Source organism: Dicentrarchus labrax, unplaced genomic scaffold (assembly GCF_905237075.1).
Source record: "Dicentrarchus labrax unplaced genomic scaffold, dlabrax2021, whole genome shotgun sequence".
Lineage (NCBI taxonomy): Eukaryota > Metazoa > Chordata > Actinopteri > Moronidae > Dicentrarchus > Dicentrarchus labrax.
Window position 1 is genome coordinate 14,795,737 of NW_026136714.1, and position 27,071 is coordinate 14,822,807.

The window sequence follows — 27,071 nt, forward strand, 5'->3', positions numbered from 1 at the left end:
CACTGTTCTGTAATGGGGATGTTAGGCTACTTACTCAGGTGTACCAGCTCTAATCAGATGCGTTTCCTTGGAGGTTGAGATCAGTTTCATGAAGGTTAAAATACATGGTAAAACTGAACAGCAATGACACAAGATTTTAAGTTCAGTCTTCAAAAAGAGAGTCCAACACTCACTTTTTAGTCTTATTTCAGCTGCGTGATGTGTCTTTACTAAAATCAAATATCAATTTCAGTATTTAACACTGTCTAACTTGACCAGCCAAGCCAGTGTTGATCCAGCGGATGTTGTATTTGGAGAGGATCACTTCAGAATTTCCAGAATTAAGTTTTCATTTCATCACATACTATTCCTGGATTGAATATATAAGTTCAGGTGAGAAAACTAATAACTCACTCTGGTACAACAAACAGACTGACGTTTCTCTGACGTGATCTGTGTGGGTGTATAAGAAGATGCACTTTATCTGGTATTTTATCTGGAACTGTTGGAAATGTTTGTGAGAAAAAAAGGTCTTTCCTGTTTACACTAACAAAATATGGTGCTGCTTCCGAGTCTTTTCCAGTTAGGACAGTGCACAACGGCTTCATGGCAGTCCAAAATAAATGGAACTTATAATGAAAGACTTTTGTTGTCTTATTTAGCTTTGTTTAGTCATGTAAACCTTGTCCGTGGAAATGTCTTAAATGTTGTCCTCAATTACATATTATTACACGACTGTTTACTTCCCACAACGTCCATCTGTTTCAATACCTTTTCAACAGTTAGCTTCAGTTGAACATGTTGTTGCTTATAGCTTACAGACACCAACAGACACAACTGGGTCAAATATTGAGAGACATCTGATATAAATGCCCCTTGATGGACCATCATCTGTTGATACTTATTTGTAATTGTCGATTTGTGACTTGTGAGTTAAGTTTTCCTGCAAACTGCTAACCAAGCTAGCCATTTATACTAGTCGCCTGACATTTTGCCAAATATCCCAAAACGTTGAACTACTGCTTTATATTGTTTTGTGTTTACTCTTTTTTACTTTTACTCTCCTGAATTTCATTTGCTAGATTACTGTGTAGTACTTCCAATGCCATGGGGACTGAACATTAACCTACTTCCAGAGGGACAATGTAACTCATTTGACAGTTTTCTTGTTAATAGGTCTATATTATTTTCATAGAGCCCTGGTGTAACTTTTGTTTTCTGATTTCTGATTTGTAATCCTGTTGTCCACTACCGTTTTCATAGTTTCACAGATGCTTCTGGTTTAAACTCTGAAGGCCAGTTATTTATTGGAAGTGTTTTTAGCTCGCCAAAATGCTGTTAAACTACTTGTATAGTAAGAAGAACATGTTTACAGATTAAAATTATTGCTTTGTAATCTTTAGAATTTGTTTTTCATACAGTGTGTGGCTATAGTGGTAAATTGTTTTGATTTAAAATGTGATATAACCTCAGTGTCACTGCATCAGAGGCTCTGTTGTCATATAAGATAGAAAGCTCTGCATTGTGTCTCTGCTCAAACGTCACCAAGACAGATTCTTCTTCATTATACGTGGCACTTGATACTCTGTTTATGGAGTTAGAGAGTCTTAGTCCAAGGAAAACATTCACCCACACATTAAGACAGCAAACAATAAATGTTTAAAGCAGTGGTTTGTCTAGTTTCTGCAATTCTTCCACAGCATTTACAAATGCCTCTCATCACCATTCCTTGCATAATGTAAATAATGGGCAGTCAAATAAAGGACAGTAGAAATACTTTCTTCATTACTCAACACAAGGGAGGAGGCATGACATAAATGATCAATTGCATTTATTGTAGTAAAGCAATAGAGCATTACTCAAAGAGATATGACTCCTGGCTGTGTTGGGGGAACTTGATTTTATACATGTGCTTTCAATGTATGTGTGTGTGTGTGTGTGTGTGTGTGTGTGTGTGTGTGTGTGTGTGTGTGTGTGTGTGTGTTTGTGTGTGTGTTAATGTGTGATTTTCCTCATCAAGCAGTGGGAGCGCACTCTAATCTAACACAGATGGAAACAAAGAGGACAGACGCCAAGCTAACTACCCCCACCCAATACATCCTCGAGTACCATGTTTTCAGTTATTTTACGCGGAGTTAACACACAGTAAAAACAATGAACATGAATTATCCAATGCTAATAAAATTACTAAGAAAAGATGGAGCTATTCTTGAGGCTAAGTGACTGATTTCCTGAGGACGGATGGGTGGAATAAGGGGATAGTGGTTGTGACTCCTGGTGCCAGCTGGTTAACTGTACTGATGCAGAGTCAGCCACAGCCCATCACAGACTGCCAGAGATCACTGATAGTGTGAAATCAATCAATAATATGCAAGTTTTTATGCCCCTCCATACTTAGTTTAAAATCCCCATTAGTTTAATAATAGTTTTGACACACTGACTGAAGTAAATCACCTCCAAATGACAATATAATATACCTATTGCAGGTACTTTTTACTGTATTTTTGGTGTAAGCTACATGTATATAGTAAATATATATAGTATGTATACTGTATACAGCAGATTATTATAATGTAATATTACAGTTTTATGAGGTTACTTCCCTAATCTATGACATGCATTTCTCTTCTACTGCCTATTGCTGCTTGACAATTTTTTTACTCAATAAAGATCAATAAAGTTGATTATTTCTTATCATAACGATATTTATGACAATCATTATTATGCCTATTAACAATAATCTCTTGTTAACGATATTTTATTTATATTCAAATACATAATACATACATTTAGATATAATGAAATATTCGGACAGGTCCCATCAAGCACCGCCCAGCTGGCTGCATCATCATCCGACCAGCCAGCCTCGCTTCCCCGCTGAGGTCACAGCAGCCCTCCCCCTGCACTCACCGGCAATAAATACTGGAGCAGAGGGTTAACCAGCTCAGTCCGAGCGACAGATCCCAGGGACACTCACACTCGTCCTTCTCTTGAGAAGAACATTTGCAATTTGGTAAGAGCTTTTTTTTTTGTTTTACTCAGATGCGGTCGTGCTTTACATCTATTTATACTAATGCATGAGGTTGTTTTCTGATCATAGCTTTTATTGTAGTTCATTTTGAATCTTTATCTAAAGGATGTAGAGTTCCTAGGTTAGGCTTTATTAATGATACTGATTTAACATTTTGCATGCTTGATATTTAATGTGTCAAGGGGGGAATGGATCTGATAATCTGATACATTTGATGGCATCTGATAAAAGTTAATTAAGATATTTCAACCAGTTTAAGTTGATTAGACCAATTAGTATGGCTGGGTAATATTCAATATTATTGTATTGTATTGTAAGTCCTACAGTTGAATCTTACATAATTAGATAACAGTATGGAGTAGTCTTGACACACATCTTATTTAATTAATAATAATTAAAAAATTAAGTAAACATCTCTTGTGAAAATTAATCAGAAATACAGTAGGGAATATACCTTTAAACAGTAGTGTTACCACAGTGTATAGTAACCTGCAGTTCAGTGTAATTAACAATTAATTCAAGGTGACACACACAGTTTCTAAGGACAATGTAGTAACTATTATGATTGTGGTGATAGTAATTTGTCTGGTTTTACATTAACTGTGTGGGGAACTGAAACTGTGCTTGCTCATTCATTTGGCATCCCAACACTCAACACTCATTATTTACACTCTCCGTTCACATCCACCTGTTCAATCTGTTGAGAATACGACTGTACAAATTCCTTCACAGCATCACACACTCACTCTTCATCCCTTAAAGCTTTCTCAGAAATCAGTAACTTGCTTTACCAAGGTCACATCAAATATTTGTAGCACATAAAAATCTTGATGTTACAAATGTTACAAGAACCTGGTGATATTGTGCTTCACTGCTGGACTCGCTGTATGTTTGTTATCAACATCACTGCTATGATACAGTGTTTTCTCTCAGAATGCATGTGTGTATCAGTGTACCACCCTGTGCTGAAACCTGCACAGGATCACTGACATGCAGACTCTTATCAGGCTAAGGAGTTGGATTTCCTTCTAAGCTGGACTACGTCAGCGCTGATAGTCTCCATCACTCTGACGCTCTGTTCTGTTGCATGTTGAGAGAAAGTAGAGTTTGTATCCATTATCTGCATTCCCGACAGTGTGGTCAGCTGTGTTTGTGGCTGATGTTTGTGACTCACAGCGTGTCTGGTCTGGTTGTAAAGCTGTAAGTTAAGAGTAGGTCAGACATAGAGGGTAGTTCTGGATCAGACTGTGGGAACAATGAGGATGATGCTGAATCCCTCGAGAGTCAGTAATTCAATACTGCAGCTTTCATTTGAATCTGGACAAAAACCCTCTTTCACATCTCTACTCTTCCTATCTGACTACATTTGTGGATTGTGTCTTCATCTAATGGCCTTGATGTTGGTTGTAAATCCTATGAATGCCTCAATCTGTGTCTCTCTCCATATGTCTTGTGCAGTCCTGGAAGCTGGGATGACTCAGGACTACTCACTGTCTTTGTGCTGACCTCTCGGATTTGATTTCATCTCCCTCCTCTTGCTATTTTTGCCCTTCTCCCCTTTCTCTCCTTTCTCTCCTTTCTTTCCATACTTTCATGTTCTTCCACGTAGCTGTCTCATGCTCCATCATCTCCTCAGGTTTATACTCATTTCTATTGTCAACACCTGCTCTTTCTTCTTGCTTCTTTTGGCTTGATGAGCTTGTGTTTCTTTCTGATATGGAATTCAAGGCCCCCCTGCACAGAGGGAAGCTGTAAGGCAACAATACAGCCCTTTGTTCTCGGGGACTTTACAGAGCTGCATCACAGCTGGTTTATTGAAGCTTGACTGAAAACCCCTGAGTTAAGAATGCATAATGCTGGCTAAGTAGCTTACCGAAATGAGATTGCATGCCATAAGACATCATCAGAAAACATATTACGCACATGCAAACCTGTTAACTGAGGGAACAATGCCTCAACTGAAGTTATTGTAAAGGTTGGATCCCAGCAGGTCAAACCAGTTAAAAAACATGTTGCAAGGTTACCGGAAACTGACGATGCCAACATGCTGTGACAAGAGAATGGGAATAGTGTTTACAGTTCAACCCAACAAGTGCTCTCTAAGAAATGTTAAGAAGCTTCAGTGCCAAAGAAAATTGGGCTATAAAAGTGCTGCGATGCTCGCTGTAAAGTCCACCCACTCCAAGTTCTTCATTAAGTGTCAGTTCTGATATTTGCAGGAAAAATAACCATGGCGATGCTTTAAAGTGAACCGTAACTTTGAACCTCACAGGTAGATGCAACTATGTCCCCTGCATGCCGTCTAAGCATTCTCAACGTTTAATACTTTGACTTTTCGGCCTTGTTACTGGAAGACAAAAACGTCTCACCTCCAACCTTTACAACCTCAGCGCACCATCATCATTACACATCCTTGCTAATGGTCCGGTGAACTCACCGCAAAGATGTCAAAGATTGTGGTCAGCACTTAAGATCTGTTGCTTTAAATATGTTCCTGTTGCACACAAATAGGATGAATGAATAACGTTGGTGGAAAACATTAACTATTAGTTTGGACATAAACTCTGTGTGTGAGAGTCTTTTTATGTAGGCTATGTCTGTGTTATCGTCTGTTGCATGCGTTTGCCCGACTGAAGTGGTGCATCTTGAAACTGCTCTTATGAAGCTGCTGCTGACTCACAGTCTGTCTGCTGCTGCTGCTCCAGAGATGTTTTAATTTCTTCCATTCATATTTGACCTACTAGGGGAACCACACTCTCCTCAGGCTGCATACTTGGTTGTACATGTTTCAGCTATTAACTGATTGGGTGTAACAGACAAATGCCTTAACCCTATCAGTGCCAGAGGGACGCCGGTGTCCCGCTCGCTTTGTAAGTTTGTAATTTATTGGTTATGATGCTCTTGTAAACTATTTACATTTACATTTTGACCTTTGACCCTTAAGCAGTCAGAAGGGTTAGTGACGTGGTTTGACTTGAACCTGAATTAAAGGTATTTTTTCAGTAAACGTTTGTGGTTGTTTGGTTGTTGTAAGCCCATATTTGCTGCCAGTTACACCAAAAACCACACAGATATCACAGCTATTACTTTTTATATTTGACACCTTCAGAGTTCTGATAAAACGCATTTTGCAGCAGAAATTCTCCAGGTGAACCTAAATTCACATCAAATATTTTGTTTTTTCAAATAGCTGAAAAGGAAAATGTTACAGTCAAAGCTAATAAAAGATTATGAGATTCAACTCAACAGTTTTTGGTCAGAGAGTCCAAGTAAGTCCACGGTACATAAAACTAAAAGAACAGCCGCAACTTTACTTTGACTTTGGCATGCACATGTTTATTTTGTGTGTTTATGTCTGTTCAAATGCATTAAATGTTATAAGACAGACAGAAAAACACGGCTAAAACTCAAAGGATTGTCAAAGGAGCTGCGTTGATGGCGCCCAAACAGGGCCTCTGCATGTCAGATACCACAGACTCTTAAAAATGGGTGGGATGCACATATGTTCATATCTGATGTGTGCATGTTGCCGTGTGTTTTTGTGTGTGTATGTGTTGATATGTACGCACGTTTCCGAAATGCATGGGGCCCCGCATTGGCTGTATTTTAGCAGGAAACACATGTTTTCAGCTGACAGGGCTGGGGTGAGTGAACGGAGCTGAACAGCTGCACAAAGGAAACAAAAAGGAAACTAGTGTTTTGTTGTCACCCTGCCAGTGAGGCTCAGTTGGGGGGTAAAAACGGGTCAACTGGGTTTTTATCTGTTTAAGGCAAGGATAGCTTTCAAGGGACGTGTTCTCTTAATGGTGAGTGTGAATGCATCTGTATGTGCTTTAAAAGTCAAATCCTGAGATGGAGTCTTTGTGCCAATGAACAATGAGGCGAACGAATAGTAAATCTTTGTGTGTAGGAGTGTTGATTAGCTCCACGTTCCTGAACACTTTGTGTATGTGTGTGAGACAGAGTGTGTATGTGTGTGAGACAGAGTATGTTGGTGTGTATGTGTGTGGTTGCCAGCGTAGCTGTTTTACCTCACTGATATATCAAAACACAGTGCTGTTTTTAATTAGCTCAGTCAACCACAGAAGATGAGTCAGTGGAGAACCAGCCGACAGAGAGGAGTATATGAAACCGTGCAGGCATGTATGCACATGATTCTTCTGTATGTCTGGGTGCTTTGTGTCTGTAGAAGAAGTTTGTTACGGTTATTTTTAAAGCAGCTTGGAAGTTCTTTATGTTGAGGTAATTTTTCATTTTCAACCCTCATTAACTTTATTTTTATTCTCTTTCCTATTTCCCATTTTCCTTTCTACTCCTTCATCCACTCACCCCCTCCTTCATTTTGTGACTCATGTTTACTCACACTTCAATGAGGAGCAACGAGCGCTCTTCTCTATACCTTTTCTCTGCATGATGACTGCTTTAAAACAGAAAGGAGGAACAAGTCTGTTGTTTTTCTGGAAGTATAAAAAGGGAAATATAAGTTTAGTTACTTTTTCTTGCTCTGGGCTTTCCCTTCTTTTCCCTCCTCTTTCCCATTAAAGTCCTCCGTCACTTCATTCCTACAGCTGCTGTTTAGAGAAGGAATGCTGTCAGTATGGTGCAGAAACTTTCTGCTGTGCGTGCTGCCTTTAATCGCTCCAGGGTTGTCCAGATTGTGTTGTTTGATGTGGTGGTCAGCGTCTATTTTTTGCATGAAGTGAAGATAATCTGCCTCCTGTTTATTCCCAGTGGGGAAGTTGTAGAGGAATTGTGATAAAGGGGAAATGAATTTAAGTAGGACCGTAAAGACATATATAGCACAAAATTGTTAAGCTCCTATCAGACTGTCCTACACAGGCTGTTAATTCTTCCTGTCTGAGTCAACACAACTTCAAGAAACTTGAAATGACCTCTGGTTTCCCACAAGCCCCCTACCTTACCCACCCTTTCCTCTCCAGTGGTCTCCCTCAGCAGCAGGAGTAGGGATGGAGGAAGGAAGCTGACCAGAGACACAGTATAGTCAGGAGAAGGTTGATCTGTGTTGATCGGTTTCCTGCAATTGTTGGCTCAGCATTAATGACAGATTCAGGACAAAAGATTTACACGAATAGACATACAACAATCAAATCCATGCTCTGTCACTCACTCGCCTTAATGTGCTTCTCCGTCAGTTCAAGGTCTCACAGTGTTACCAGTGTTTTCATGTTGGTTGTGTGTTTATCAATAATGTTAATATTAGTGGGTTTTTAAAGGATGCAGTTAAGAAGTGCACTGTGACAACTCATTTAAATTGCTGCTAATTTATTATTTTGTAGTCTTTGTAGTGACAACGCAGTAATTTTTGCCAGAATCATATTTCGTGTAATTTTACTCTTTTTAGAACCTCAGTGGAAAGTGTAAAATAATTATTTTGACTCCAAATTTGTATTTTATTTGTATTTATTTAAAATCTTATAAAATAATTATGGATCAGTGCAAATCCAATGGTACTTATTAAAACTGAGTTAGTCTTTTGTGTTTACCACACACAGCATCTCTAGGTATCAGTGCTCAGCATAAGTGTCCGTCTAAACTGTATTAGCTTGTAAAGTCTTTGAGTTGTTTTTAATAAGCATTTATGTTCTACTTTCAGACCACTTGAGTTGAAGACCACTTGAATAGCCATGACACTTGGAGTACTAGTGTTCCTGTCTGCTCTCTGCTGCTGCCTAGCGGCCAATGTAAGTACAACATCCTTGTCACGTTTTTTGTGGTTTATAATCTGTCTGTGCAAACAGTTTAGTTTAATATTTTTGAATTTGTGTGCTTTGAGTATTATGGTGCTTCAACACCCAAGACTTAAGTGTCAGCTGCTGTACAGCAACATTTTACATGCAATAAAGCTACTTCATTTATCTTTTAACTGAAGAAATATTCATTAATTTTCATTTTAACCATTAGATTTTAAAACAATATATCTCATAAACTCACTAATAATGAAAGCAAACTCTCACATCATGTGTATTGGAGCACTATGTTTGTGCAAACAACTGATGTTTGACTAAAACTTAAAGGCCACTAAATGTTGACCGGGATGAACTGCATATGAAGCAAGTTTCAAGTCTCTGCAAGTTTATTTTCACAGTATCCTGAAGAAATTAAATTAAAGCACTGGCTGCCTGGGTAGAAAACCAATGCCATGCAACCAATTCCAATTGTTTAATGCATCTTCTTCCATTGCAGGTGGAGCTGCTCCGCACTAAGAGAGGGACTCGTTTTTACAGAGGTGAGCCTGACAGGCAGCCAGCTAGACGGACCATTTTGATTGTTCATGTCCAGAAGTCTTCACCTTCCTTTGACACTTCCCGTGAGCCCCATCACACTTCTGTTTGTCTTTTCTAATAACACCACCACCATCATCATCACCACCATCACTATCCTCATTGTCACATTCTTTTAATTCATGTTTTTGTCATCCTCTCTGCTGTTGTACCTTAATGTTAATAACCCCTTGTACATGTTACAATGTTGTTACAAAGTTTTTTGTGTGTCTTGCCTGTATACTTATTGTTTGTGTGTGTGTGTGTGTGTGTGTGTGTGTGTGTGTGTGTGTGTGTGTGTGTTTTCTCTCAGTATATTGTGTGGATAGTGAGACGTCAGCTGTGCGTAGTTTTGGGGACTCTTGGCTGCGATGGAGGGGACAGCGTGTGGAGTATTGCCATTGTGCATTAAGAGGACGAGAGCGTTGTCATTTTGTGCCCGTCATCAGTGAGTGTGACATGGATGCATACACACACAAACACATGTGGATTGGCTGACTTGTCTTACTTTCTTGTCTCTTTCTAATCAGACCTTTTTGTTTGGCAATGAGCAGAATATAATATTCTGCTTGTTAATCCGTCTGTCAACCTGTTTGCCTGCCCTTACTGACCTCTGTTGTTCCCTATAACTTCATTTTACCTCTAACTTGCTGTTACGACCTCAGATGATTATTTTTTGTTGGCTTGCCTCGCTCATGAGTCCAAAATCCCTGTTATTTCAGTGCATCCAAATGAAGAGCTGTTGGGTTTCTGGTAGGCATAGTTTAGTCTGAGATTGTTTGAAACACTCCTGCCAGACAAGCCCTCGTGCGCACTTTCACCCCCACTGGTGAATTCTCTGAAGCTTGACTGCCCCTCCCTCAGACAAATTACAACCACATTTTTCAGTCAAACAGCACCATCTGTGAGCTCATACCACTGGGAGCGAGTGGGGTTCTGTTATTCTGAGCGCTAGCCTTTAGGAAATGTTGAAATAATAAATGAAAAACCGGACTGGTGATGGCATAAAACCAGTTCTGCTCTTGAAAGAAACTCTTGGCATGACATGCCAAGAGTTCATGATCATGATCTTTGCGTGATATTTTAAAAGTGAAGCTATGAAGAAGTTTACCAGGATCCGAGAGTCAGGATGAAACAGGCACACAGACCTTTGCATGATACGGAATGTTTCTACGTCAAATGTGACACAAACAAGGCCAAACCCACAAACTGAATGCTCTGTATACGCAAGTGGTCATGGCCAATCAATCGTATTCTGATTGTTTCTGAAGAACTGGATGACGTATGACTGACTAACTGGCTCTCTGTCTGCCCCTTCCAGACTGCTACATGTCTCAGTGCTATAACGGAGGAACCTGTAAAGAGGCTGTGTACACTTCTGACTACATTTGTCAGTGTCCCCCAGGCTTCAGTGGGACTCACTGTGAAATCAGTAAGTACTCAAAAACTCAATCAACTATTAATTATTCAATTAACCTCACAGCTTTTTTCTTGATTAATTTCTCTGTAAAATGTAAAGAAATATTAACATTATAATTTCCCAGTGTCCAAAAAGACAGTGTCTTATTTTGTCTAACAGTCCAAAACCCCAAAGATTCAGTTAACAATTATATAAAACAGAGAAAAAACAACAGATCCTCACAATGGAGAATAGTTGCATTTTTGGTTGATCAACTAATTAATTAATTGACTTTTCAGCTATACTTTAATTTCTTATTTAGTCCTCTGTGCTGGAACAGATATACCCTGGATATTCCACTATGTCTAGTATTTGGGTTTGCATATTTTTTTAATTAACAATAAACTCAGTAATGTCCATAACAGGGTGGCTGGTGACACAACACTTATTAAAACATTCTACGAACTTCTTAATGACACTAGATAAAGTCACAGTCTGACCGTGTGACTCATGCAGTAGGTGTCATGGGCCTGTGGTTTGGACGGAAGAAGAAAGGATCATAAACCATGGAAAGACATTCTGGGATATGAATGTTTTTGTTTCTGTGGGCGGCTTTCTGAGGCTTTAGGGACACCCCACCCTCTCAGTGGGATAATTATGCAAACCCCAATGGTGACAGCCAAGTGATTTCAGCGAAAGAGTAATGAGTTACAATGGCCAGACTCAATAAATCTGATTGCATTTACAATAATCATAGTTTATGTTTGGTCATTGTTTTAAACCACTAATTGGAAAACTACTATATAAATGCCATTAGGACACAAGTTGAGAGTTTAATGTCTTGTATAAGAAATAACAATGTTTCCATAATTTGTCCAAATATTTTGGAGTGGCTGGAAGTTTTTCCAGATCCAATAAAAATGCTTCATGGTGACAGAATTAGAGTGATAACAGTCTCAAATAAAAATGATACTACATGCAGTTTAACATGGTCTCTTTCTTCAACAGACACCAATGAGAAGTGTGCAGTGGGGCAGGGTGAAGGATACCGCGGCACATGGAGTATCAGCAAATCAGGAGCAGAGTGCATCAACTGGAATTCTACATCTCTGAGAGGAAAGAAGTTCACGGCTAGAAAAGTGGACGCCAGCAGTCTTGGACTGGGCAATCACAACTTCTGCAGGTATGTAAGCAGTCTAATCTGTTTAGTGTCGGAGCATCTGTAGGAATAAACTGCAAATATTCAGTTAAATCAAGGAAGGTGTCTGAAAATCCACCTGGTCACATTTTTTTGATTAACGCAGGAATTATGCACTTGACACTGTATTCTGGCATTTGATTAAATGAACTGATTGATCTGGTTGCGGCTGAAAGTGAGAACATCTTATATTGAAAGGCATAAACTAATCCACCTTCTTTGGAACAGCTCAGTTTCCCAAAAGTATGACTCACAAACAGCGCAGGAAAATTAAAAGCAAAGTTTACAGGTCAAAAAGGCAGACAGAGTCAAAAGAGTATTAACAGACATGGACAAGAAACAGCCTAAAATTCTCAAGTACTATGACTCAATAGACTATCTGGCCAAGAGTAGGTGGAAATAGGCTTATATACCAGGACACAAAATGCTTATAGGATCTGGAATGACAGGTGAATTAGTGACTTTGCAGGAAAAAAACTGAACATGTTTACTCACTGCGCTTGCCTTTCTTTTCCCCTTCAGGAACCCCGACGATGACAGCCTTCCTTGGTGTTACATCTATAAAGGCACTCAGATCGTCTGGGAGTTCTGTTCCATGCCCAAGTGTCCTGAAGGTATGGCTTTTCAAAAAAGCTAATAAGCTAAAAGACTAATAATAAACCAATGAATTGCTTTAACACTTGGTTTTGCTGTGTGTTTTTGGAGCAGATAAGTACAAACAATGTATGCAGGGCTCTGGTCAGTCATACAGAGGCACAGCATCTGTCACCAAGAGCGGCTCTCGCTGTCTCCCGTGGGACTCCCCTGCTTTGAAGCGCAAGCTCAACAATGCCTGGAAATCTGATGCACTGGAGCAGGGGCTGGGCAGCCACAACTTCTGCAGGTAGAGACACCAACACACACATTATGATAACACATGAGAGGTTCTCCTTACATGGAGAAAGATAAAAACAACTCAGGTTTTCATTGCATTTCCTCTTCGTTTATCTAATAGGAATCCAGACGGTGATGACGGTCCATGGTGTCACACCTATAAAAACATGCTGCTGACCTGGGAGCTGTGTGACATACCTAAATGCTGTGAGTCCCCTCACTATCATGGTTTAATGAAGTCAAGAAGTCAGCTACCTGTTAGAAGTGTATGAACTAAAATCTTCCACCCAAACTTGTCTCCTCTTTTTTAGTGAGACGCCCATCTACCATCACCACTTCTGGCCCGCGTGCCCCCACCACTAACAACAACAGAGGTAGGGCATCTTCACATCCAATGAAAATCACCCAGAATGCATCACCTCTGATGTGTATAGAGTGTTGTAATTTTACTGTCATTTAACCATCATCCTGCAACCTCTCTGTAGCAACATGTGGGCAGCGTGAAGACAACACCTTGAATCGACCGGCGTTCCGCATGTTTGGGGGCAGAGAGAGCAACATCACGGAGCAGCCGTGGCAGGCGGTCATTAATGTTTACCAATCCCGTCTCAGGAAACACTTTCACCGCTGTGGAGGAGTCCTCATTGACTCCTGTTGGGTCCTGTCTGCTGCACACTGCTTTGAGGACAAGTAAGAATGACTGACATCCTTCACACATGCACAGAAACTACAGTAATGAACATGTTTGCAGCATACAAACACATTCCCTATCTTTTTCAGTGATAAAGCAGAAAAACTGGAAGTCATTTTGGGAAGAACGTTTCGGAAACAGAATTCCAGCAGCGAGCAGATTTTTAAAGTTGAGAAGTACTGGATCCATGAGAAATTTGACAACGAAACATTTGACAATGACATCGGTGAGTGAACACTTAAAGAGACAATAATCATGTAGTTGGTTCAGTTTTATAAATATAATATTATGTATTACTGTGTTACTTGTATCATTAAAATGCCAGATTGTCATAAACTAGCATTTTAAGTTTTAGCACACTATAAAGTGAATGATGAAAATGAAATGAGACACCTGGCAACAATGTTTTCCCCCAGCTGTGATGATATGGAACCTTAAGTGGGCTGCAAAGGCTTGTTAAAACTTTAAATCCTGCCTCAGTCTCCATCCCACATTTCCCCAGTGCATTACCCTGACTTTCCTCTGGTCACGTTCCACTTGCAGCTCTCTTGAAGCTGAAAACGGACATTGGCATCTGTGCTATAAACTCTCCAGAGGTTCTTCCTGCGTGTCTGCCTGAACGTGGGTTGGTGCTGCCCGACTGGACCGAATGTGAAATCTCAGGTTATGGAAAAGACTCTGAATGTAAGCAAACGTCCTGCCTGATTCATGATATTCTAATTTTGCATGGCCACTATTGCCGCAAGGTGAATCTCACACACAAGCTGGTCACACTTACTTGACTGACCAGCAGAGGGCTGTAAAAGCTTGAATTGATCGAAGCACTAACCGAAACACTCTTTCCACAGTTTCTGCACAGTTCTCTGAGCGTGTTAAGAGAGGTTATGTTCGCCTTTGGCCCAGAGAGCGCTGCGTCCCAGCTGTTCTGTCTGGACGCACAGTTACCTCCAACATGCTGTGTGCTGGTGACACCCGAGGCCTGGATGACGCCTGCAAGGTGAGAACGCCTGACATTAACACTTAACCTCCTCCTAAAATAAATGCTGTTGACATTATCTAATTCTTCTTTCCCTCTCTCCATTTTGCTTCTTGGACTTCGTCCACAGGGAGACTCCGGTGGCCCGCTCGTCTGTCGAAACAATGACAAGATGACTCTGATGGGTGTGATCAGCTGGGGCGACGGGTGTGGGCAGAAGGATAAGCCTGGGGTCTACACCCGTGTCACCCATTACATCGACTGGATCAACGGCAAGATTAAGGCAAACCCGGTCTAAAGTAAGGGAGGCTGCCAAGAAGATATTGTTGGATGACCATACCCATAAACACAGTGGGTAGAGCAGATCTGTTTATCATTGAGAAGATAGACGAAGAGAAGACTCTGTTCTGTTCAGGGTTTATCTGTTGATCTAAATTCAAACTGAGGTTTTAAACCAGCCGAACCACTCCTACAGAGAGGCACAAGAGGGACCACAATCATGAGTTTTTCATGCTCAATGTATGTTGAGCTCCATGGTCTCTTCTTTACTGTGTTGAATGTGACAGTATATATGGACAGAAACACAGGACAAACCCTTTTTTCCTCCTCCTGGGCCACCTCGATCTTAATAACATTTTTTTATACAAAGTTTTAATGTGTTTTCTCATTCACCAAACTGGAGGATCAGGCAGGAAAAAAGGAAATATCAGTTTGTTCCTCTGCTCTTTCTGGCTGGCTTTATGCTGGTTTATAGACGAAGTCACAGCGGTAGACTTCAGGTCAGTAGCACTCGACATAAGCATTCACTTTGCACAGTACAGTAACTCACATAGGAATGTACGCATTTTTTAAAGTTTTGTGCAAAGATTATGTTACAGTTAGTTTGGGGCTTGAGGGTTTCCAGACCTGCACCCAAAAGACAGAACCTATCTGCTGGTTCAGATTCTGCTTGTTTTTGCAGTTCTAGCTTGCTGCCGCCTTGTAGATGAGAATAGATTTGGACAGGTGGAAGCAGGAAACTCTGAGAGACTCACTCCATTCAACAAACCTGTGTCCTGTTTCTACACGTCACTAAAGAGGAAGAACATAATCTCACTTGTTCTCCACTAATTCTTTTAACCAGATTTCCAGAGCACTTCTCCTCCAGACACCTGGGTTGAGCCCAGCAGTTATATTGTCTGAATATTGATTTAGTATTGAAAATGTTCTATATTAAACTGCTTATTGACTGCAAAGCTTATCTCCTTTGTTCTATGACTGGGTTTTACATGTTTTGTACTAAGTTAATATTTATATGTATTTTATATTGTTTTGGATAAACTACTTTTGGACTGTGTGTATTGTAGTTTAATAATTTATTGTCACTGTAATTATAACCACATCTAGCAACATACTCCTTTGTCAATAAATAATGTTTGGAATACATTTTTGTATGTTTCATGCTTTTTGACATTTTGGTATTTTATCGTCATCAATAAATTACTGATAAATTCATTACATCATGACAGGTAAAGGACCACTAAAGGAAAAAAAGGCTCAGTTTATCGGCCTCTGAATTAAATTACGCTTCGTTGAGCACATTCCTTGGTCATGACTATTGAAACACTGAGTTGTTGAAATGTACTTTATCTTGTGGACCTTGCCAGTACCCGTTACTCATTCAACAGTGAAAATTTCAAAATAAAATGTTATCAATTGAGAAACAGTACGCATTTCACTCATTTGAATGAACGGCATTCAAGGTCAAGGTTCAATGTGTTCATCTATAAAACATGGAAATGATATTGCTCCCATCCTGATCAACCAATGTTTACCAAAACATGGAAAATAAATGCCAATTAAATAAAGCCACAGATAAAAATAACAGGAAACTGCATTTGATAATAAAACTGTAAAGAACAGCATTCAAATTCAATATAAATTACAGTTTATATCCTGGTTGTACTATAACAACAAACAAATTCCCATGTAAAATTGAATTAAATGAAATCTAATGATCCTGTGTGTAACTACATAGCAAATCATGTGATAGTTACCCTAACAGCAAATTATTTCTTGGAGCCAGTAAAGTCAACCTACTGTACAATACTTTCACCAGTAATGAATATGTGACGATATTGAAACCTACACTCAGTGGGCAGTCTTTTAGGTACACCTAACTAAAACTAATGCAGTCTAATACAATAGACCTGCAATAAATCTCCCCTTCATGGAGGTTATAATGTTGTTGTTGATGTAACTGTGTGGTTGTTATTGAGGCTGCAGTTTGTGGTGCTGTTGAACCGTAGCTAAGTGTACCTGATAAACAGGCAACAGAGTGTATGTAGCAGATAGTTTGTTTCATTTGAAGTGCACTCAGCACACACTTTAGGATCATTATTGCTCACTTCTTGTAGTTTTAAAGGTGTAAAATACAGAAAGCTCTGTGTGTGACAAGTTGACAAGTTAGCTTACTTGCCTAGCTTAATTAATGGGATGTGTGTGTATCAACAGTTAATAATTAATCCCCCCCCCCTTCGCTAGCAAATAAAGTACAAAGTAGATGTTATTTACCAGTTGCAGCAAATTATGTCAAATTCAGTTGGTTATATGGTCATTAGCAGGTTGCAGTAGGGGAATTCTGAGGCATGTTTTTTGCTGTGCAGTGGCTGCAGCTCATTTAAAGGCAGGCAGTCCTGCAGCAGGTGAGACTGTCTGACACAGGTAGGAAATGCAAATGAGATCAGTTAGAGCTGCTCTTCTCTCTGTATCGCTCACTTTTAATCATCAAAACCATTTGCATCCAAGAACCCGAACAAAGACATTTCCTCATGACTTGAGCTGCAAGACTCGACCCTCAAATCATGACAATGGTAAAGTACCGTTTCATTTTGGTCATATTTTGGTTTCCATTCTGGTAACTTTGGGTGGAGTGAGAAGGAAGTGAGCAGGTGTTGTCGACGGCAGAGTGTTAGTGCTGCAGAGTCCTCTGTAAACCCTCCATGTTGTTACTTTTACTTCAGCATTTTAAAGCACTGAATGGGGCAAAGATTTGAAGGCAGCAACACTGCTGGAGTTGTGATTGTAGGGGAGTGTGAAGACAAACAGTAAAACGAACACAGATGAGTGTTTGCAGATAACCATAAAGTAAATACTGCACACCTACAGAATTAAGCTTTACTACAGAATAAAGTTCTCTGAAAGGCCAAACAAGTTGGTTAAACTTTCTTTTGTTTGTCCTCCATATAATCAGTTTCTTAGTTGAATTTATTAGATTTTAATTACAAAATTGAATCACAGTTTAAAGCTGCTGTTTTTGATGTGCCACTTTGTCTAAAATTTAGATTAAATACTTCCTTTTTTTACATGGAATAATTAAGGTGTTAAAACCCTTTGCAGATATCAAATTCAAATATATTTTAAATCTATTAAGCAAAAAACCCCGAAAACATTAACACGTTTGTTTTGTTTCCAGTAGACTGAATAGTGTCACTTCTACTTACTTGTATATAGCATCAGTGAGCTGCCTATTTAGCTTGTCACTTTCCCATAATGCATTTCAGACTGTTTTTCAGTAAACAAGACCATGCGGTAGTTTGGAAGTTGTTCAGAGAAGGTGCTGGAGCTCAGTCTACAACATTTCATGTAGTGAAAAGTTAACTTATTTGATAACAAAAAAAATGACAGACTCTGTTTCTCTGATTCTAAGAGCAGTTTATCTTTTAATATCGGTGGAGATCTTTCTGTACGGTTTTAATTCTGTTGTCATAACGTGTTTGCTCATATAGTTTTCACTGTCTACCTTATTTGGTAAATTTACACCATAAATAACATTGTGTATAAGTGATATCTAATGACAGGCGTATTCTCAGATTGGGTTTTGGTATAATTTTAAGAAAACAGATCTATAGTCTCGCGTGACCCTTTTTGCTGATCTGATATGAGTTCAATTTCCCTCTCGTCCAGCAGATAAAATGTTCCCTGTATGGTCACCTGCCTGTGGAGTTAGTGTAAATACTAATATTCAGCACTATCTTAATATCTCTGTCAAGTATTAACATTAACAATTACAGCACATTAACACATAACTTATTAATTCATATTATTAATGTCTAATGTAACTAATTGTGAGAACACATATACACTATTTCTATTGTCTGAATAGTGAAACATTTGAATGATGCTAATGAGTCTTTTCCTTGTTTGCATCAGATTTAACGTCATGGTCACATGACTTTTTCCTTTTTCCTCCTGTTGGCCTTTTGGACCACTGACAACACTTTTCACTGAGACTTTATAGGTGTTTTTTATCCGAGAAAAGCAGGTAGCAACACTCAACACTGTAGTCAACAGAAAGCAGAACACTGTCACAGTAACTTGAGCCGTCCTTCAACAACCACCTGCTCCTCATTTATCAACAACAAGTTAATAAAAGCAACTGTTTTCTGACATTTTGTGTGAGAGATAGAAACTCCCTCTCTCGTCTGTCTATAATAATTTACTTTACACCAACACTTCCTCTATGGCTGCCTGGCACTGTGGGAAAACAGATACTGTTGCTCCACTTCCTGATTTCGCTTTACGTGTCTATTTATCCCCACCTCCTCCTGCCAACCTCAGTCACATCCCTGCAGATGAACTTTGCTGTGTTTTAACTGATAATGTTAATTCATTTCTGCTTTAAAACAGCATCGATGGTGAATTATCTGCAATCCAAAGTCGGAGAGATACAGTTCATGAGAATAAGATACACATGGAATGAATAAATTACAGTGAGAGCACTGAAACTCTGCCCTCCTATTTAACATAAGCATGTGAAGAAATAATCAGTGGTGGAAGAAGTATGATTTACTTCAGTAAAAGTGGTATTACCATACTGTAAAAATACTTTGTTGCAAGTAAAAGTCATTCATTCAAAAAGTGCAAAAGCATTAGCATCAGAATATATTCAAAGTAACAAAAGTTCGAGTACTCTTCATGCAGAATAGTAACTGCTGGGTGGATTATTAATTTACCCCCAGAGATCAATAGTCTTATCTTAATATAGTATAATAATACATATTAATTATTAATATTAATATTATTGTACTGTACACAGACATACTGTACATAACCACCTACAGCATGCTTATAAAATAACCTATTAAATTAACCATTCAGTATTTCTTCCAGCACTCTTACACCAACACACACCTGTGCACTATAGGTATACTTGTTTACAGAAACAGTTGTATGTATGTTGTTCTCCCTTCTTGTTTTTATATATATTTATATATTAATCTATCAAATACATCAATAAAATCTTTACACATTATACTGTGTTTTACAGTATTCTTTCAAATGCTATATAAAGTACACATAAAGTGTTACCTTGTACTTTTTTTTACTGTACTAAATCACCTTGTGTACTGAATAAAGCTATATTGTATTATCAGGATGACTTTCCCCAAAAAGCACCCACTGACTCATGTCTGAAGATGAAGCTGATAGATAACTAAAAGTGAATGATTACCAACCAGGCATGAAACAGTTGATGTTAAGTCTGTGGAAATGTATCTGAGTTTCTGTGTTTTTCAGAGCTTCTTTGGAAAACTGAAGAACCTGTAAGTATTGTGGCCATGAGCAAAACCTAATTAGTTTTACTATAAACGTAATATTCATGAAATAAAATGGTATTCAGCATCTTACCTCTCCTCTCTCTGTCAGACACAGTGGACCTCCAGCTCCTCCCAGAAGGACAGGTGATTTGACCTCATCTTTAACTGAGTGGGAAAATATTTTGATCCCTCCTGTCTTTGTTTCATTACTGGATTACAAACTTTATCTATCAATGTCTGTTACAGATGGCAATACAGGATGGCCACAGGATGAGTTTGTAAGTAGAAAGACAACAAGTTCCTGAATCTGTGCTTTTATCCAAATATTATTAAAGGTGCTATTAAAGGACTAGTGTGTAAGATTTAGTGGCTTCTAGCTGGCATGGCATCTGTAAACTGTCTCATTCCTATATTCAGGTAATTATACACTGATGAAAACATACCTATAAATATAATATTACATTTCTACCAATAAATCCTCTTAAATGTTGGACCTTTAGAGGTAGAATTTAATAAAGATGTTTAATAGTATTAAACATCTTTATCGCATTATTATATCGCATATTATGACATGAAGTGTTTCACTTTTTATTTTTGCTTTACTGAGGAGGATTACTATTTTTATCTTTTATCATCATAATATAATTTTTCTATTGGCCTTTCCATCACTCATCAACCAAAGCTATGCTGCTATTATAAAATTCAGACACAGAGCTTCCAGTCTTGTTAACTGAAACTATGATACACTATACAGGATGATGATGACAGTGACATGTATGAAGCGCCTCCCTGTGAGCGTCCGGCTGTGAAAGTGCCACAGAGACAAGTGGAGGAGAACGTTTACCTGGGTAACAGCACTGAGTGATTACTGCAGATAGTGTTCAAACAGTTTAAAGGCCTGTTTTGCATAAGATACTCCTGACAATATAAAACTAAACCTAAAATTGTGTTACTTTCTGCAGAGAGGACATCCAATCCTGCTGTCCCACAGAGGCAGGCTGCTCCTCCACCCAGACCAGTCAAATTCTCGGTAACAAAAGTGTCCTGGAAGTCTGTTTCTGTGTATCTCTGCATCTGTCACATTTAAAATGTGTTTCAGATCTGTTTTACTAAATGATCTCATGTCTGCCTTTCAGAAACCTCAACAACATGCTGATTTCTACTATGAATCCCCCAACACCAAGAAACGTGAGTCATTTATCTGTATTCATTACTCTCTTCATCTCTTTAACTCCTTTCTTCAATGTGATACAACCACATTCAATCTCACAGCGCCTGAGGTGGACAGAAATGAGAAGCCCGGGAGAAAAAAGATGATGCCTCCTCCACCAGTTCGCTCTGCTCCTGCTCCGGTCTCTGTGCCCAACACAGAGGAAGGTACAGTAATCACTTCTACCAGCACAAAATAACCCTTTCATAGAAGTAATTCACCAGCCTGAAAATGACTGTTGACTGTAAGGAAGGTAGACGTCTTAATGAGGTGATATGGCAACCGCATATACTAAAACAAATATTTGTTTTTATTAGTCATGTGCTATTAATATGACCTGCTTTCTTATTGCTCTTTCCCAGGAAACAATCCTCATGGCACATTTAGTTGAATACTGTTGAAAAAGTCTGAGGCACTCAAGAGGGTAGTGATTTAATAGCCTTTGCGAGATGAAGGCAGCAGAGGGCTCCAGTCTCTTTTCCAAGTAATATGACAAAAGCCTCTAAAACCCCCAAGAACACTGGATCGTCCTTTTTAGTGACTGTGGATGTGGAAACACTGATCATAAGGAAAGGTTAGAGGCTTTGTCACATTACTTGGAAAAGAGACAGTCAGAACAGATGCCACCTGCTGACTTCATCCTGCAACTTGCAGAATGGACTTTGAATAACAAATTATTTTTGTTTTAGAATCAATTATATAATCAGAAAAAGGGGAACAGCGATGGGAGCTATTTTTTTTTTAATTTGAATCTCTTTATGGGAGGAAAGATTTGTGTTTTGCAGCCAAAATGCTTATTTAGATAAGATTATATGTTGGGGCAGGTACATGGATGATATCCTTCTACTACAGTCTGGGTCAAAGACAGAACTTCTTGAGTTTTATTCATATTTAAATAACACTAATAGCAAAAATATCTACAAGCAGAACAGAGTAGCTAGTGTAAGATGAGCAGATATTGCAGCTGTGACTGAAACAAAGAAGAGACTGCCACCTAGTGTGTTGTCACGAGGTTGCACCTTCAGTGCTTCAGAAACTCAACTTCATTAACAAACTGATGGTAAAGTGATCTGCAAGAACAACAAAGCACTTATATCGTTGCACCAAAATTACAACATTTAAAAGCCAAGGAACTTGTCAATAGAAGATTGTTCTCACACTCTCTGGCTTTTCCCAATTGTTCAAAACAACTTACCACAATGTGCAGCGTTGTTGTGTTTGATATTGTCCAGTTCTGTCTCATTTTGTTTTATTATTATTGTCTTTACATTGCAATAAACTTATTATATTAGTTAGTTATGTTTTGTTATGAATAATGAATAATAAAAAGATTGCTCAGGATTACACTAACTAACTAATTTATTTCCTGAATGGATGACACTGGTTTCCTGTGTTTGCACTGTTAACTCTTTCTCATTTCTAAAAGCTTTTATTGGTGCTGTTCACCACCAGAGCCCTGTATGACAGCACAACAACACAAATCACTGCTATTATTTTCTTTCTGTATTTCAGATGTGTATCTGGATCCAAATGAAGAGCAGGTAAATTAACTTACTCACAATCCTCATTTTTATCCCCTTGTTCTTTTGATTCATTTCAAATGAAACTGCCAGCTGGGCCATTACTGAATGAGCCCACCGGGCACAGGCCTGTTCTGTCAACTAAATCCAAGCTAATATTTATAATTTTTTTTTCTATTTCAAAACCAGTAAAGCAATTCAAATTAAAAACATTTGGATGACTTTCTATGATATTTTGTACAGGAGTCAGACATCCTCTCTTCACATCCAGCGTTAAACTAAATACTGAAGTTTAGGTGCACCAACAGCAGCACCTGAGACCTGCACAATGTCACTGAAAGAGAAACAAAAGGACTATAGACTACAGATAATCTTTTTCAGTCTGAGGGTCTTGCTCCGGTGTAGGATTTGCAGGGGTCATATATGATATGTCTGTGCTCACTGCCCAGTTTCATATTACATCCATAGGGCCAATGTACTTTAGCCTGTGAAGATACAATTTAGATATAAAGCCTGGTAAGCAGCCAAGAATCTGCTCTTTGCTTGGGTGAGGATAGAAAGACCAGTTTAAATATATCAGGGTTGAATCAGGAGAACGGTGTCACCTGAGAGTGAGAGAAAATTAAAGGGGCTTCGAACACCATTTAATATTAGTTCAGTCGGAGACATTGACATCAGGGAATTGACCATTTTTAGCAAATTGATATAAAGTTAGATTGTCAGGGAACTCTTGAGGGGGAAGCAAGGATTCTTTCCCTCTTACCCGACTCATACATGAACATTAACTCTTAAATAATATTAACAATACCAAAAGCTAATTACATAAAAAGAAAAGAAATGGCATGAGAGTATCGGGGGCAGAGATATTATAAGAAGTGTCGAGTTATAATGGCCATACTGCACACATGCAATGAAACAGCTCATGTCAGTCAACTGATACAAGCTACTAGTTCTCTGCCTGAACTGTAACTCTTCATTACTGGGCCTCCATAGGAATGCTCACCCAACCTTTGACACATTTCACTGTGTGTATTGATAAAATATTTTCCTGTCTTATCAATGTATGACAATATTTGTCTTTTTGTGTTTCAGGAAGATAATGACGACCTGTATTTAGAGCCCACAGCTGGTAGGTTGCGTCACTTCACAAGAACCAGCGCTGAGATTGAACTGTGATGATCAGACATCAACCGTTACTCAACTGCAATTTTCACAACTTCAATATGTGTTGTTAAAGGCAGCCAGTTTTCATTTCCAGAAGAAATGTTTAATTTCCTTTCTTCCTCAGCCTGCCCTCCTCCTGCCCCTCGTGCACCAACGAGAATGCCTCCATGTCCCAAAACAGTGACTGTACCTTCTCCCAAACCCATGTAAGTTCACTTCAATCTACTTAACCAGAGCATGGTGATATAAACTAACCTAAAGTTACCTGTTATATAATCTGTTTTACTTAACGTCACATCAGACAATGAGGCTGCTGTGTTTTTGCAGCAAAATGCAAATGTGACAGATATAGTACTGGCAGTTTACAGTGAATTCCTGGTAATAAACATGTAATGAAAATAATAATTCCCTTTGTGTGCAGGATGAAACCTCCAGTTCCCAGAGCTAAGTCTGTGAGTGTGTCTTTTCATCTCAGTGCTCGGTCTTATCATTTCCTTTTGCTAAGATCTGTTCTCATTTTAAGTAAGACTGTCAAGATAGTGAATTAGAAATGGAAGTTTTCATTCTTACTCCATATTTCCATTTCCTATGTAAGAAATTAAGCTCAGAAACTTTTATTTCCTCCCTTTCAGAATTCACTCTTGCCTTCCTTGAATGAGTTAAAAGCAGGTAAAGACCACATTGTCTTTATCCATAAAAACTGATCAAATATGAGTACAAACTATATCGAAAATAAATTATTTTGACCATAATTATGTTAAGTATATGTTGTCTCTATAGCTCCTTCGATTGAAGCAAGACGTGCCACATTTCCTAACAAACTCCCTGTACCAACTCCCTTGGTTAAGCCCCCCCCAATCCTGAAGGAATCCAAACCCAGGTAAGAAGTAAATAATACAGAGGGTAGAGAGGTTTGTTGCAAAGTAAAACTGCAAAGATTTACTTTCATTTCCAGCTTGTTTTGCAGTTAACCCCATCTACAAGTTCATGCATATATTAGAATTTAATTCAGTGTTTAACTTTAGCCTCCTGTCTTTATTCCAGCCCTCCAAATCCTCCTATGGTAGCCACTAAGCCTATGGGTAAGCTCACATTTTTCAGAAAGAGAGGTTTTAAATCCTGAGGGATGACTGTGATCATTTGAGGTCTGCTTTGATTTTTCATTTAATATAATCCAAATATTACATGGATCATACTTTACATTTCTTTTTTTAACCACCTGGATGTTGCCAAATACAGATTTCCTAAACCTGTGTGAGACATATAACATGTTTTCTATCGGTTTTAAGCCTCCTCTGGTGGTATGAGGGCAACTAAACAATCTGGGAATGAGGTATGATATCAATCTGCATGAAAAATTTAACACAAGTTAAAGAGGACTTTACTGTTCTTGATATATTTCTGTCGTATTACAGGACAAACAGTGGTTTGCTGGAGATTGCAACAGGAAGACAGCTGAGGATCTCTTACTGAAAGTCAACAAGGTAAACCAAACAGTATAATAATCAGATAATGATGGCTGAGTCATTTCAACCACAATCAGTTTTTATTTTCAACCAAGCAAACACAAGGGCTCGAGGCAAGGGTGCACGGACAACGGGGAAATTTGTTGAGAGTTTATGTGCATGCTTTTGCACTCAAATAAAAACCAAACCTGAGTCAGACACCTTCAGGACTTCCATTTCCACCACTTACTCTACATAATATGTAGCCCCACAGTCTTATATCTTCAATTCACCTTTATTTTTACTTCCCTGCCCTCTTTTGGGCCTCATTCTCCAACCAAATCTTCTCAAACTTCATCCCTTTTTATTTCCTGTTATTTGTGTCAGTATGGCTCAGATCTTCCTGTTTGTTGCTCTCTTTTTTCTGGTTGTAGGACGGTGCCTTTCTCATCCGACACAGCTCAGCCCAAAGCACCCGGCAGCCGTACACCCTCGCCGTGCTCTACCAGCAGAAGGTGTACAACATTCCCATCCGCTTCCTGGAGGAGACACGAGGTTACGCCCTCGGAAAAGAGGGCAAGAAGAATGAAGAGGTGAGGGCGAATAAAATAAGTTTTTTACGAGAGGAGAGCAGGCTGCAGAGAGAGACAGGAAGGAGAAGACAAAGAGATGAGGATTCTGGAAGAATTTCAGGCTTTTCATTTAATTACCTCTCTCCCTTTATCTCTCTCTGTCTCTCTCTCCCTTTATCTCTCTCTGTCTCTCTCTCAGATTTTCAGCACCCTAGACGAGATGATTTCCCACCACAAGAATAACCAGCTGTTTCTGATAGACAGCAAGAGCCAAGCCAAGCACACAGCGTATTTAACCCACCCTGTACGCCCTTAAAACTCCACTACTAAGAGCTTCATATGGGTTATACGAGGATAATTGCACAGTTTGAAAGTTTCCCACTTGGAAAAGATTGTAGGTCTTCTGTCAATCATCTGTCTGTCATCTAATTACAACTCTTTGAAATCAGCTATACAGCTAAAGTACAGATTGAAATAGACAATGCAAACGAATGATGCACTGAAAACTTAGCAGAGATTATGTAAATGTAGGCAACGGTTACTCCAAGAACACTTTAACCCCAAAACTCAAAGATGAGCAGAGATCGTAATTGATTTTCCTGTTTTGTGCCATGTCATCGTTTTAGCAATAATTGCACAAGGTTAACTGTTCTCTAGTCAAAAGGAAAACGTGTCACTGTATTGCTGTAACAGTCTGGATGTTTCTGAAATTATGACTGTGCTTTCAGACCACTGTATTTCACTAACTTTTAAACATGCATACTGTATATTTATGCTGTTCTACATCATCAGAACCTCCGAACATGCAGCTAAAATTTTCACCTTCACTTTTTTCCTCCTGTTCATTTCCGCTGTTATGGTCGTGTGTGATGAACCGTTGAGATAAATGTCTCCATGAATCAGTAATGTTTATTTTAGTACAGATTTGATGTGTATCTTTTCCCTAGTTTAGTTTAGTTTGATGGTTTGTGTCTTTTCAGTGTGATATTGTAGATATTGTGCAATACAAACCCAAAGTCAAAATGCATATGCTTTATATAGTTTTTTTAAAATTTGTTTTAGCACAGTTTTCCTATATTTACTGTGGCTGACCAGTAACTATCAATTAACCTGGACCACGGTCTTTATTCTGGGTTTCTGTGGTTTGGGTGGTTCA

At 38.9% G+C, this 27,071-nt stretch overlaps 2 protein-coding genes across 8 annotated transcripts; both read left to right on the forward strand.

Moving 5' to 3' along the window:
• The first annotated feature begins 2,895 nt into the window (after positions 1-2,895).
• plat (plasminogen activator, tissue) lies at positions 2,896-15,851 on the forward strand. 6 transcript variants are annotated; one of them, XM_051423619.1, is made up of 15 exons: positions 2,896-2,992; positions 8,625-8,712; positions 9,215-9,338; positions 9,605-9,739; positions 10,613-10,723; positions 11,699-11,873; positions 12,411-12,502; positions 12,597-12,771; positions 12,883-12,968; positions 13,073-13,135; positions 13,247-13,451; positions 13,542-13,678; positions 13,996-14,136; positions 14,301-14,449; positions 14,559-15,851. In XM_051423619.1, exons 2-15 carry the CDS (start codon positions 8,656-8,658, stop codon positions 14,724-14,726), a joined length of 1,818 nt encoding a protein of 605 aa, XP_051279579.1. In that variant the 5' UTR covers positions 2,896-2,992; positions 8,625-8,655; the 3' UTR covers positions 14,727-15,851. The 6 variants fall into 6 exon arrangements, with proteins under 6 accessions (XP_051279579.1, XP_051279584.1, XP_051279581.1 ...); XM_051423624.1 differs by having other exon boundaries at positions 9,215-9,257; XM_051423621.1 differs by lacking the exon at positions 2,896-2,992 and adding an exon at positions 6,579-6,816.
• A 1,251-nt stretch (positions 15,852-17,102) lies between these two features.
• si:dkeyp-117b11.1 (B-cell linker protein) lies at positions 17,103-26,942 on the forward strand. 2 transcript variants are annotated; one of them, XM_051423627.1, is made up of 19 exons: positions 17,103-17,280; positions 19,985-20,010; positions 20,120-20,148; positions 20,251-20,282; positions 20,759-20,852; positions 20,967-21,034; positions 21,141-21,192; positions 21,277-21,381; positions 22,727-22,755; positions 23,827-23,863; positions 24,023-24,104; positions 24,320-24,350; positions 24,531-24,567; positions 24,679-24,778; positions 24,943-24,980; positions 25,188-25,231; positions 25,314-25,382; positions 25,778-25,936; positions 26,115-26,942. In XM_051423627.1, exons 1-19 carry the CDS (start codon positions 17,272-17,274, stop codon positions 26,229-26,231), a joined length of 1,158 nt encoding a protein of 385 aa, XP_051279587.1. In that variant the 5' UTR covers positions 17,103-17,271; the 3' UTR covers positions 26,232-26,942. The 2 variants fall into 2 exon arrangements, with proteins under 2 accessions (XP_051279587.1, XP_051279586.1); XM_051423626.1 differs by having other exon boundaries at positions 17,104-17,280; positions 20,114-20,148.
• Positions 26,943-27,071: the final 129 nt, after the last annotated feature.